At 52.9% G+C, this 12,635-nt stretch overlaps 8 protein-coding genes across 8 annotated transcripts; 3 read left to right on the top strand and 5 right to left on the bottom strand.

Moving 5' to 3' along the window:
- Window positions 1-50: 50 nt before the first annotated feature.
- SCP_0604290 (40S ribosomal protein) lies at window positions 51-730 on the top strand (the record flags this gene model as incomplete). Its single annotated transcript, XM_027759562.1, has 4 exons — window positions 51-53; window positions 160-328; window positions 392-648; window positions 704-730. The coding sequence occupies 4 exons, from the start codon at window positions 51-53 to the stop codon at window positions 728-730; spliced, it is 456 nt and encodes a 151-aa protein (XP_027615363.1).
- A 767-nt stretch (window positions 731-1,497) lies between these two features.
- Window positions 1,498-3,368, top strand: SCP_0604280 (glycerol-3-phosphate-1-acyltransferase; the record flags this gene model as incomplete). The annotated part of the gene is made up of 7 exons (XM_027759561.1): window positions 1,498-1,962; window positions 2,012-2,022; window positions 2,076-2,219; window positions 2,276-2,368; window positions 2,427-2,908; window positions 2,972-2,984; window positions 3,035-3,368. The coding sequence occupies 7 exons, from the start codon at window positions 1,498-1,500 to the stop codon at window positions 3,366-3,368; spliced, it is 1,542 nt and encodes a 513-aa protein (XP_027615362.1).
- Window positions 3,369-4,458: 1,090 nt separating this feature from the next.
- On the top strand, window positions 4,459-5,110 carry SCP_0604270 (hypothetical protein; the record flags this gene model as incomplete). The annotated part of the gene is made up of 3 exons (XM_027759560.1): window positions 4,459-4,527; window positions 4,582-4,940; window positions 4,990-5,110. The coding sequence occupies 3 exons, from the start codon at window positions 4,459-4,461 to the stop codon at window positions 5,108-5,110; spliced, it is 549 nt and encodes a 182-aa protein (XP_027615361.1).
- A 753-nt stretch (window positions 5,111-5,863) lies between these two features.
- Window positions 5,864-6,757, bottom strand: SCP_0604260 (hypothetical protein; the record flags this gene model as incomplete). The annotated part of the gene is made up of 1 exon (XM_027759559.1): window positions 5,864-6,757. The coding sequence occupies one exon, from the start codon at window positions 6,755-6,757 to the stop codon at window positions 5,864-5,866; it is 894 nt and encodes a 297-aa protein (XP_027615360.1).
- A 133-nt stretch (window positions 6,758-6,890) lies between these two features.
- SCP_0604250 (hypothetical protein) lies at window positions 6,891-7,645 on the bottom strand (the record flags this gene model as incomplete). The annotated part of the gene is made up of 2 exons (XM_027759558.1): window positions 6,891-6,989; window positions 7,040-7,645. The coding sequence occupies 2 exons, from the start codon at window positions 7,643-7,645 to the stop codon at window positions 6,891-6,893; spliced, it is 705 nt and encodes a 234-aa protein (XP_027615359.1).
- Window positions 7,646-8,234: 589 nt separating this feature from the next.
- On the bottom strand, window positions 8,235-9,152 carry SCP_0604240 (hypothetical protein; the record flags this gene model as incomplete). Its single annotated transcript, XM_027759557.1, has 1 exon — window positions 8,235-9,152. The coding sequence occupies one exon, from the start codon at window positions 9,150-9,152 to the stop codon at window positions 8,235-8,237; it is 918 nt and encodes a 305-aa protein (XP_027615358.1).
- Window positions 9,153-9,485: 333 nt separating this feature from the next.
- Window positions 9,486-10,036, bottom strand: SCP_0604230 (hypothetical protein; the record flags this gene model as incomplete). The annotated part of the gene is made up of 2 exons (XM_027759556.1): window positions 9,486-9,515; window positions 9,815-10,036. The coding sequence occupies 2 exons, from the start codon at window positions 10,034-10,036 to the stop codon at window positions 9,486-9,488; spliced, it is 252 nt and encodes an 83-aa protein (XP_027615357.1).
- Window positions 10,037-10,275: 239 nt separating this feature from the next.
- SCP_0604220 (predicted protein) lies at window positions 10,276-11,034 on the bottom strand (the record flags this gene model as incomplete). Its single annotated transcript, XM_027759555.1, has 1 exon — window positions 10,276-11,034. The coding sequence occupies one exon, from the start codon at window positions 11,032-11,034 to the stop codon at window positions 10,276-10,278; it is 759 nt and encodes a 252-aa protein (XP_027615356.1).
- Window positions 11,035-12,635: the final 1,601 nt, after the last annotated feature.

The raw sequence follows: 12,635 nt of genomic DNA, 5'->3' as shown, positions 1-12,635 counted from the left end.
TCCATACCGCTCGTCTACACCAAGCTCTTCAAGACACCCCAACCCCTACCATGGTATGTCCGTCTCCACTTTCTCCATACTCCTGAAAACCGAAACAGACCAATTTCGTCTTGCAACTCGATGGATTGACTCGCTGACTTCTGGATGCACTTATTGTAGCCCCCCAAGAAGACCAAGGCGCCAAGAGAGGAGGCCGCTGTGTCCCTCGGTCCCCAGGTCGCAGAGGGCGAACTCGTATTTGGTGTTGCGCACATCTATGCATCGTTCAACGACACGTTCGTTCATGTTACGGATCTGTCCGGCAAGGAGACTATCTCGCGTGTCACTGGTGCGTCCTATTCTATGCCTATACTTCTCTCTCAGTCTAAATTCCTTACCCTTGATTCCGCAGGCGGCATGAAGGTCAAGGCCGACCGTGACGAGTCCTCTCCCTACGCTGCCATGCTTGCCGCCCAGGACGTGGCTACGCGCTGCCGTGAAGTGGGCATCACTGCGCTGCACGTCAAGCTCCGTGCGACTGGCGGCACTGGAACCAAGACTCCCGGCCCTGGTGCGCAGAGTGCACTGCGCGCTCTTGCCCGCTCGGGTATGCGCATCGGCCGTATTGAGGACGTGACTCCGATCCCGACTGACTCGACAAGACGCAAGGTCAGTTCTATATGACGTTTGTATATGGCTCCGATGCTGATAGTATCACGCGTAGGGTGGTCGCCGTGGTCGCCGTCTCTGATCTACCTACCTGCTCCGATTCGGGTCGTGGACTGGGGTGGTCGGAGTGTACAAAACTGTCGTCATTGTCGTGTGTTCTGCGTATGGCAATGATAAATGTCGCCGCGTGACGCGCAGCATGTTCTTTGGCGTCGTAATGACCAGAGACGTGCCCCGTGGTCGCTGCTTTTGTTCCACTCTGCGTGTGCATCTCTGTATGATCGTGGTTGATGTGGCTACTTCGATCGAGTGACTCCGCATTCAAGTCTTGAGTACCAAAAACCGCTGGCTTCGCGTTGGGAATTCCCATCTTGTCGGACCTACGATGAGCGCTTACGGCCGACAAATTGCCTTGTCTCCCGCCTTGACAGACGCCAACAGTAGATGGAACTTATGCTCGTCTATCGTGGCCTGCGCCAGCTTTCCCGCTGGGCTCTTGCGTTTTACTCTGAGGTACACGTCGACGGCAAGGAGAATGTCCCTCCCGACGGCCCACTCATTATGTATGTTTTTCTTCAATTTATTCTGCCGAGTGACGTGTCATGGTGTGGCGGGAGGACTGTCTGGGTCAACGAGCGCGAATAGATACAAGAAAGGCGAGAACAGGATGCAAAGACTGATTCCATACTTTTCTGGACGTGCAGAGTCGCGTCTCACCACAATGAAATCCTCGATATTGCGACCCTCGGTAAGCCTTATCGTTATCCTTCAAGTTTCATCATTACTGATACATCACAATTCGACATTTCACCGATTTGAACTGTAGCGGTCACGGTCCCGCGTGATCGCATGGTCAGTTTCTGGGCCAAAGCTTCGCTCTTCGCGCACCCGCTCGTGCGCGCAATTCTGCGCTCGTCCGGGAGCATACCGGTGTATCGCAACCCCAATAGCATGTACGTGGCAGATACTACTGCCTTCAACGGCAGCACCGGCGTTGACGCCGTACTCAATAGAGACAGCCGCGAATCACAAGGCGATGGGACAGCGAAGAACTCAGTGAAGAGCGAGGCGCTTTTCCATGCCACGTTCCGCACCCTTGACGCGGGTGGCACAGTGGGCGTTTTCCCCGAAGGCACGAGCTACACCGAGCCGGGAATTGTACAAGTAAAGGATGGCGCGGCCCGTGTAGCACTGGAGTACTCGAAATGGCTTAAAGACGAGAAGAATGTTGTTGCTGAGGGGCGCAGAAGAGAGTGTTTGAAGGTCGTGCCTGTGGGCATTGTGTACACGGACAAGACGCGGTATCAGAGCCGGGTGAGTGCCAACACCGTTTGCGCTAGACGCGTCATTCACACTTGGTTAGGTTTGCGTACGGTGCGTTTTACTCTCTCTTGCTATGCTGGCTACTCATGAATTTGCCCTGATAGATACGGGAAGGCGATTGACCTCGCGCATTTCACGGAACTGTACCTCTCGTCTGAGAATGAGAATGACCAGAGGACCGCGATTCGGGCACTCACGGGTGAAATTGAAAGACACCTCGTCGAAGTTACAATCAATTCGCCGGACTGGTAAGTTCCGAATACACTAGTTGTTCATATTCCCAGTACGCAAATGCTCTATGTAGGGACACTCTACATACTGCAGCAATCGTGAGGAATATCTTATGGGGGGACTCGGACAGAATCCCTGCGCAATATTTTGTGGCAGTTTCTCAGACGTACGTCCTTTGTATTCTTGTCCCGTTTTGATACTCAAGTGATCAACCGCCTTTTTAGCCTGATCGACCTGTTCTCAATACCGAATTCCTCTGTCTCCTTCGTCCAGGCGAAGCGCGCCCTGCTTGCATATCATGCCCTTCTGACGCATACCCGCATATCGCACGCTTCTCTTCCTCCTATTTCCGCTTCTCGATCTCGCGCTTTACCTTACCTCAGTATTTTTACCCAATTGGCCAAGGTCGTCGTGCATTTATGTATTTCTTTGCCCGCGTTCCTTCCGCACCTTCCTGCTTACACGCTCGGCCGCATTTTTGCACGTTTCTTTGCCACACCTGACGCCCAAGAGACGCGTGCACAGTATCTTGCGGTCGGGGGAATTGTAGGTGCTGGGCTTGGATATGCTGGGATAGGCTTGGCTATTGCAAAGATACATGCGCGAATAATGAGCGAACGAAGTGGAGTGGGACTTGGAAGATGGCTCGCCTTTTTCTGGACCGTTAAGGTCATTTTAGGGATTTGGCACCATGCGGTGGTCAAGGGTGAGTTGTAGCCTACGTTCCGTTTCACTATCATCGGTCTAATTTCGATCTTGTGCCTCGCAGATAATTACAAGCAGTGCGTTGTCTTTATAAAGAGAATTCCCACCGTTAACGTATACTCTCCAGGCTACAGAAACTGCATACTTCCTTCATCGTTTTACTTGGTGCCTTCTCGTCAAGCGTACCAAAGAATGACCTCGTGCAATACGCCACACCACCGCCTCCACCGATCAACCCTCTCATTCGTCACACCGTTGAGCCAACGGAACAGACGCCGCCGCCGCCGCCGGTGCCCGCACGCAAATTGGTGCGACACGTCCTGGACGCCCGTGCAGAGGCAGTCGATGCGCTTATGGCGTTTCTGAAGGAATCTGAACACGAAGTCGAGATGGGAATGGCGTGGGTACGGTCACGCTGTCCGATTCTGGCGCGGCAAATGACCGATTTTTGGAGAGGATGACCGCGCGATTCACTGAACTGGATTGTCCTGTGTCCTGTTGACCGACTCAACTGTATTATCTGCATTCAGGTGCAAGTGTAGCAATTTTTGATACGATTCACGATCCACGTGTCCATCTTGACTGAGTCTGCCGTCCTTGAGTTTTCATATTTGATATTGTGCTGCAGTCTCTTCCCTACGTACTTGGCTCCGGTTCAGCATACAATCCAAATTCCAGAGAGACTACCAATACATGAGGCTGTGGCATTGACTGGAAGACATTATCAGCGGGTTTTCGAGGTATTCACGCGAGACATATTACTTCGACTTCCGGGACATTGGTAGGGGAGTTGAGGGCACGGTCTAATGCCAGCGTGGCTCGCATGAGTTCGTAGGAGCCTCGGACGAGTGTCAACAGCTAAAATTAACACGCAGCCTGTCGGGCTGTCGACTTCTTGCACACCTTGGTATGCAAGGTAGGCCCAGCTTTCTCGAAAGGAACCGGTCCAACCCACGGAACATCTTCAATGGTACGTTTGGAGAGGGAAACACAAACGAGAGCTGGTGCATGAGATGGGACAACCAGCCAGTGCACAGTGTCGGTACGTGCCACCAAAAGAACCGGTAGTTTGGACAACATGAAGCGTGCGGAGTTGTTGCACAGGGTTTTCCATGTAGTGCAGAAATATTAATGACCAATTTTCTCCTGCAGTACATCCTACACGGCCAAAACGGGCAGGCACTATAAAGGCATTAGACGAAAATCTTTGTCATAGCATAAATGTCCCCTAAATACACCCATAATATTGTGCCATTTCAGTATTTTTTACCAGCCTTCAGAGAGGGTTGGATGTGAGTCGTCCGAATCGCCCGTGATTTGAAAGGCCATTTCTGGCCGGTGAGCGGGCGAAATCCTGGATGTGAGAGGGCGGTTTTGATCTGTGCCTCCGGTCTGGTTTCGGTGCTTCAGCAGTGGCCCTGGTTCAGCCATAGTCGTGAGGCATTGATCCAGTGCCAATGCGACCCCTGTTTGGCGTTGCAGCGGCCTCTCGGGATCATCGTTACGAAATAGATCAATAAGGCAATCGGAAGGGAAGACAATGTCGGCAACATGGCACGAAAGCTGGCACTGTTGACTATGGAAATCTCACTTGCGCTCTGGGCGCGCATGGCTTTCCTCGTAAGGACGAATACAATTCATTTTGTCGTTGTTATTGACTATATTTTTCTACAGCGTTCGGCGGCAATCAGCTTCGACTGCATGCCGAAGAAAGTGCTGCGTCTTAAGAAGCAGACTGCGATGCAGAGCCCTGGCGACTCGGAGCCAGCCGTACCAGCTACCAATGCCGATATCGACTCCTGCAATGGTTCAGAAGAGCCTCGGGCTGCAGACGGCGGACACGATGCAGACGCTGGGCTCAGCAGTGGCACGTCTGAAGTGCCTGGTCCATCTTCTCAGCCCGGACCTATCGAGGAACCTCTATATCTAGCCAGTGGTTTTTGGAACTATGTTGACGACCTGCTCGTGGCCATTTGCAATGATGCGGGTGCCCATGGTGGGACCCGGGAAGAGCAGGAAGATGCGCTCAAAAGGTGAGACTATGTCGAGTCTCTCTTTTGCGAACTAACATGATCTACTTAGTTTCTTTACTGCGACATTCCAAAACGATCTGAGGGCATTTCGTGGCTTGGGTGCATCGGAGAAAGGGGAGGTTGTGACTGTTGACTGGCAGGTCGCAATCCAGGACAATCTCATGTGGTGAAATCATCACTTCCTCGCACGTTTATTGTTGTCGGTGGCATCGCCATAATAACTTTTTCATCTCCACATGGACTATTTACTATGCATATTCCTGTCCTGCTTTGTTTACACTATGTGCTGTTAATTTCACGGATATGAGGATATTATGAAGCCTGCAGTACCCGGGTTCAGAAAATATAAAAAAATGAACAGCCAGCTCGAGGCTCACAGAAGCCATAGAACAGGCCAAAACCAGCAGCAGAATCGCACCGAAGTGAACAGCTGGATGGGTAGTCTCGTGACCAGACGTTCACGTGCGACTTACCGAAAACGGACAGAAAGAGAGGGTCGCACAGCAGAACGTCTGGTGATCTATGAAAGTCGCTCGCTCAGCGCACTGAAAGAAAGCCAAGAACAGAAGTGCATTGCATCAGTAAATACGACGAGTATGATATGAGAGGACTGGGTAAGGAAAAAATGGAGCTACGCATAATCCAGAGCTACGACTAGGGCGAACCAGAGCTGAGAGAAAAGCGACGGAATGAAACAGCGCGATAAGAAAGGTACTGCGAATAGACGACGAAGAAAAGGATGCAATGAAAACGGGTGTGCGAATATAATGGGCGAAGCCCACTAGGGGCCTTCCGATGCAAAGAACAAAACTCCGGGCATCAGGAGATCCGAGAAACAAGCGGCGATCCCCTTTACCAGGTAGGAGATCAACGACGCGTCAGCGCGAGCTCGGATACCCCCAAGACTAGGAGTTGATGCTTACCTAGCGCACGGGAGGCATGGAGTAGCGCACCAAGGCTTCATGGATCGCGGGGACGGCCTGCATGTAGGGCGCCATTACTTGCATGTGTTTGCACAGGTATAGGGTGAAAGCATTGCTCTGCCAATGCCCTTTTGACTTCACCACCTCGAATGCAATACCCCACAGTAAGTACTCGAGGGTACTGCCTATGCGAATGCTGTGGCCATGAAGGTTGAGCGAGAGGTCCTTGCTTGCTCTGCTGATGTGTTGGAGGAAAATCTGGCATGTGAGTGGGTGAGAGGACAGTCCGTGCCAGTAAGCGAAGAGGGGAGCATCGGCTGGAAGGCGATTGATGGTGAAATGATTCTCGAGTGCCTGCGCGGGGTCTGTCAGACCGTTCTGCCTGGCCCAGAATATGTCTTCACCATGTGGGGCCGCCTTAGTCACAGGGAGGTGGAAGATGGTTTCTTCAAGCCCATTTCGATCTCTGGCCACGTGGATGTCGGAGCGTTTGACGTGTAAAGTGGGATCGAACGCGGTGAGATTCCGAACTATCACCTCACCCACCCTGGCAACTGCATAGAAGGCAGTTGTAAGGCAGGCCCACACCGCAGCATCGAGAGGCTCGGAGAGTGAGAGTTTACCGTGAATGTGAGCAAGGATTTCAATGGTGAAAGGCTCACGTGGAGTGCACTTTGACGAACTGGGAGTGAGGACATCAGCGGATTTGAGAAGAACATCCATTTCGTTCTTTTTCATGACCCAAGGAAGACCATGAAGGAGATGCCATGCACGAATGCCTGTGATGTAATTTCCGATGGTCTTGCCCGAGTACGCCTCTGCAAGTGTTGCAATAAAAGATGCCATGAGGATGGAACTGGCAGGGGTGCGCTCACCCTTGGGAATGTCTTTCATGTCGCAGAAGATGTGGAAGACTAACAGACCTGAACCATAGCTCTCAGCCGTGTTTTCTGACCAGGCGAAGGCTGCGATGGCTTCAATGTGAGTGATGTCTTCAGCGCTGAGGGAGACGGGGGCGCCGTGTGCGTCAAGCGGCCGCCACGAGGATGGGGGTCACCATGAGCAGAGACGCTCTCGCGCCAGGCAATGAGGACGCAGCGGGGAAGATAAAGGAGTAAGACTTGCACTGTATGGTTGAGGTCAGCGATGAGTGGAACTATGTGTGGGTAGCGGCACATTGAGACACCAATTATTCGCCCCAGTATGAATCGTGCCAGAGGAGCTCGTCGCTCTGGCGGTCGCGTTCGAAGTTGAGTGAGGCACGCTCTGCGGTTGGCCTGTCGACATATGTCTTGGTGAGAGGAGCGACGCAATGACCTTGCTGGAGGAGGTGACGCTCAGCCGAGGTTGGGGGGGCATTGAAGTCGACGAGGAAGGGGCGTAGCTCGGGAGGAATCTCGATGGCGGGAAGAAGGGCAAGGGACTTGGGATAGATGCCGCGGGATGGTGCATCTGCTGGGTTGTTTTGGCTGGGGACATACCTGGTGTGGATGGAGGAGCCGGCAACACCAAGAAGGGAGTGTAAACACTGGAAGACAAGATTGACCTGATGATTGCGGCTGCGTCCATTCCACCATCCGTCGACGACACCCTTGTTGTCTCCTTAGACCTTGAGGTGATGGGGGGAGGAGGGGAGTGAGAGGAGAAAGCGTACGAGGAGCTTGAAGCCGACAGCTTCAGCCCAGCTGATGTCCCGAAGATCTCGCTTCCAATCTGGTAGGAGGCACCATGTGCGCCATCGCTCGCCGATGACGACACCAATGCCAACGCCCGAACTTGCATCGGAGTAAGCATGGACATCAGCCAGTTCGCAGGGGCCTGGGATTGGTCTGGATATGGTTGGTTGCCTGAGTGCTCTGGTCCACCACTCAAGGTTTGCGGTGGTGCCAGAAGGTGGGTGGAGAAGCTTGAAAGGACGATCACTGAAGAGACCGAGCATGGCCTCCAGGTTGGTGAGGTAAGCACGTCCCACGGTAACGACCAAGGATGCATGGAGCAATTTGCCGTATAGCTTCTGGAGATCGAGCAGGGGGTGCGTGTGCGAGCACGACCAGTCCTTGATCACTGCACAGTATTTTGCTGCCTTGGCCGGAGGAATGGCCACGGTGCATGATTCGAGGTCTCAGGAGAAGCCTGTGAAAGGAAAGCATGAGCTGAAGGGGATGTCCTTCTCCAGTTTCCAGGGGATGCCCAGACGCGAGGAGACTGAATCGATGTCATCGAGGTTATAGGTGAAACGAGCATCGTGCTCTGAGCGGGGGGATTGCTGCGAAAGGTCTCGCAGTGGTGAGACCATGTCCTCGTCAAACTCGTCAGTTCTCCCGTCCGGCAATAGATCTCCACCGAACCAGAGATGTCCTCCCGTGTGATGTCAGCCACCGTGAGCATCAATGTGAGTGCGCCATTCCTTGCGCCTGTGATTGTAATCAGTGAGGTGAGAGCGGAGCAATCTAATGAAAACGTGGTCATCCACCCACTTGGAAAGTGGGCCAATGCCTTGGGAATGCATGATGTCTGCTCCTGCATCTGCGACGCTGCCATATACGCCCGCATTGGAGCAGACGCCGAAGGCGGCACTGGTGTCCAGAGCGAATTCGTCGCGCTCGGATAGGCGAACGACGGTGCCAGGCCACTGCGATGAGGCAAGAGGGATGATGCGATAGGCTTCGGAAATGTTGCGAACTGCCCCTTCAGAGCCCGGAGGAATGCGCCAACATAGTAGGGAAAAGGCTGTGAAAGTTCCCCAGGTGCAAGGGTAATTATTTGAATCAATATGATAGTTAATAGATGTATGAACTGCGGAAGGAGTGCGCGGAAAGGAGAAGTCTTGAACGAGCCAGAAAACACCTGGTTTGTGAGGTTTTGGCACAAGAGATAGTGGAGAAGATTGGAAGGGGCTGATAAGCGATTCGACGGTGGCGCGAGACATGGGACCGAGGTAACGGCCTTGCTGCAACTCGTGGTGCACAATGTTGTGAAAGGCGGCATCATGTTCCAAGAGGGTGCGACTGTTGGAAGGCGTGTTGGTAAATGAAATGGGTTTGATTCTCACGTCGAAGCCGTGTCTGATAGAATGTACAATGAAAGAGTAGCGCGCGAGAAGGCCTGCATTAGATAACAGCTCGTGCCATCCCTCAGCTCGAAGAGGGGTGAGGGGATAGGAGCGTCTGTGTGAAACGGCATTGATGAGCATCGTGAGATGAGTCCCCGCATCCCGAGCACTCGTGGCGGTGGCTCTTTGATGTACAGGATTGGGGGTGTTGCCAGTCGGTACAGATGGTGATGCCATCGGGATTGATGATTTTTCCCTTTGAGCTGCGTGTGCACTGCGAGGGGCCACCATTGTTCCATCGCATCATCGCGTTGCAACGAGTGATCTGCTCTGAGGTGTGGCGACCAAGACAGATGGCGCAGATATGAGTGGCCGACGAACCTGTGCCCTGTCGAAAAGACTGATTACTGTCACGTTGGGAGTCTTTTGAGACGTGGCTATTAGAGAACTCGCGATGATGCTTATTTTTATCTCCGTATCCCAACTGAGCACATTGGCTTCGCATTTGAGGTGATGCCGATTGACGACTACGAGACATAGAACTACAGGCTGCAGCTCCTCGTCTTCCCCTTAACTCTTCCTGGATGCAGGATTGCAACACTGTCATCTGGTTGGACACGGTTAGGGAGGGGAAAGGTAGGCGGATGCGGAGGACGTAAGGTGCATGACACCGAGAGCGCATGATGCATGACGCAAAGATGCAGGACGCAAAGATGCAGGACGCAAAGATGCAGGACGCAATGATGTGAGATGCAATGATGTGGGATGCAATGACGCAAGATGCGGTGATGCAGGACGCAATGACGCAAGACACAATAATGCAGGATGCGATGACGCGAGATGCAATAATGCAGGATGTCAGACGCATGACGCAAGACGCAAGATGCAAGATGCAAGACGCAGGACGCGTGATGCAGGACACGGGATGCGGGATGCAGGATGCAGGATGCAGGATGCGGGATGCCGGGCGGAAGATGTGAGGATGTGGAGTTGGAGTGAGCAGTGAACGGGGCGCGGGGGCGCGAGATGCGAGAATGCGAGGAGAGTGGGTGCGTGGGCGAACGGAGCCCGACGACGGAGAGTAAGTGCGTGAAAGGTGGCGTGGCCGAAAGGGAGGACATGGAGAGATGAAGATAGGTGAGCTCAAACTAGGGAGTAAGAGAAAGGGAGGATGACGGACCTGTCTCACGGCTTCGGAACAAGCATTTTCACCTCGTTCGTTGAGGTAGTTAGTGAGGAGAGCTGAGTTGATTTTGACGATGTTGAAGGTACGTTCGTCTCCCCGTGCGAGGGAGTCATGCCATTCTCTCCGGATGCGCGCTTGATAAATCAGGAGTGCGGCTTCACCGTGTTCTCTCCTTCAAAATTCGTGGTTGGTGATGGCATAGAAAAAGGCGAGGAGGGAGTCTCGGTGCTTTTGCGGCCACCCGGCTTTCTGGATCTCGATGAGGAAAACTGCCTTGCCCATTGTCATTTGGCGCCACGAGAGGTCGTGGTCTTGGAGGGCGTTGCGCGATGCGTGGCAGGATGCCATCGGTTTGAGGGCCATCATGTTGTCCAGATGGGCGATGCTGAACGCCTCGTCGATGGTGAAGGATTGGCTGTCGTGTGCATCCTGGCAGCCCTCTTCAGTGAAGTACCATAGGCCGATGTACTCACATTTTCGGAGTTTTTCCAGAGCATAGACGGACAGTCTGGCGAGGAGGACGTCCGGGGGGGCGACGTCCTCATCGAAGTCACCGATTTTCGGCTTTTTCTTCTCCACTTCTCGGCATTCTGCCTCTGCTAACTCTTCATCCGCTCGTTTTGCTGCATCCTCGGCGGCAAGATGCTGGGCTTCAGCAGCGTCTTCAGCATCCTGATCTGCCTGACATTGTGTGGCCCATGCCAGTTTGCGCGAGTCGTTTTCAGCAGTCCAGACGTCAGTGAGCTGCTGGGTTGCGACATTGGGCACGATTCCTTGGCTCAGCGCGAAGGCTTGGACGATGGCATTGTATAGCGGTGAGGAGAAGTTCGGGCAGACTTCTAGACTCGGGTCGGACTGGAGTCTGGGTGGGGGAACCCCGGGTGCTTGTGCTAGTGCCGGTGGGGCCAGAGGGGCATTGCCTGGAGGGTCCATGATCGGGGATCGAGTAGAACAGTGGATTCAGAGAAAAGACAGAGAGCAGCAGGTCAGGAGCACTGCGAACAACTGAGCACTAGCGGACGTGGTGGAGGATACGATGTTAGGCGCCCGCTGATGCTGGTACATAGACCTAACTCTAGGGTTAGACTTGTGCCTTGCCTCTTCCTAGAGCGTCAAAAGTCGTATAGAGGGGGGGGGGTATGTAACGCTCTCCTGGCTGTAGCTCCTGTGCCGCGCGTGTCACGCTGGTCATCCTGCATGTACCTGCACATCTCCTGCCTCCTGCTGATAAATATTGTTCATGTATGCAACCATATATGCACCCCGAACCCTATTCTAGCCATCAATGGCCCGTGAATGTGCCATGTTCGAGTTCGCATGTCTCGAGTTTTGGCTGAGGTCACGCCCATGTGACATACCCCCCCCTTCTATACGAAAGTCACCAGATGTTATGACGACCCTCCACACAGATCCTAAAAAGGGTCGAATCTCAGAACGGCTGGTTACGAGACTACTGGATGGGGGGTCTGACTGCTAGCCCTGGAATGGTGCCGCATTCGAGCTCTTATGGTCTATTTGCGCCGGTGTATCGATCACGATTATCGAGGGTTTAGGCATTTGTTTAAATTACTATCACAGCATTAGACAAAAATCTTTGTAACGTGGCCGAACACGGGCACATGTTGTGAGGACTCCACTCTCAGGCCCCGTTTCGGTGCCATAGAGTTTTGGCCATGTACACCGCCAAACAGCATATTCCTTTTTTTAACATCTTGCCGGGCAGTTTCCCAGGGAGCTCCGATCGAATGTCCAACAGACTACTACTCAGCCAACATCCGTCAGACATCCCTTCACAGAATCTCCACAGCATGTACCATGTAACATCCAACGGAGATCCCTCACCGCCTGTGGAGGCTACAGCTCGGCTCTTCCGTATTGCATGCACACTATATACAGCTCTGGCTCTTTCAGCTAATTACACAGAATAATTCTGGTGTAAATAGATCACATTTCTGGAGCTACTACAGAGGTCATGTCACAAACTGCCTACAAGACAAAATAATGTACATAGGCAGAAAATTTGGGCCGCCAAAGGGAGCCAACTGCATATAGAATATCTTTAAAGAAGGCCTACTTTGTCTGATAATAGAACATGTGGCATGTTGGGAATGAAGGATGGCTGATGACACTCTGAGAGAGACCATCATGGGGGGCGGGAGAACAGGACGGTGAGACAATTGGAAGGCAGGGAGACGTGACAGCGAGGCGAGGCGAGGCGAGTTTAGGGCAGGCCAAATTTGACTTCTGACTTTTTGCGACCTTGCCCTTGCCGAGCATGCCAGTGTTTGTGTTGTGGCTGGACAGGGATCTCCAGTGGAGAACCTCAGCAAAACGTCCTGGAAACCTCGCGCCGGATCTCCGAGTGTCATCCAATATAACTTCAGCAGAAATCAGCCGTGCGGAGCTTCCATAAGGGACCGGTATTACATCTCTCGGAAATCAAGGCATTTGTTCTTCTGAGGTCATCAATCTGAGGTCCCAGAAAAAACTATTTGGAGGTCCGATCAACATTGGCTAAGTGGTGGTCTAATAAA

The sequence above is a fragment of the Sparassis crispa genome (assembly GCF_003851025.1).
Source record: "Sparassis crispa DNA, contig_000005F, whole genome shotgun sequence".
In the NCBI taxonomy this organism is placed as follows: domain Eukaryota; kingdom Fungi; phylum Basidiomycota; class Agaricomycetes; order Polyporales; family Sparassidaceae; genus Sparassis; species Sparassis crispa.
Note: the sequence above shows the minus strand (reverse complement) of the source record. Positions and strands in the feature narration are given on the sequence as shown.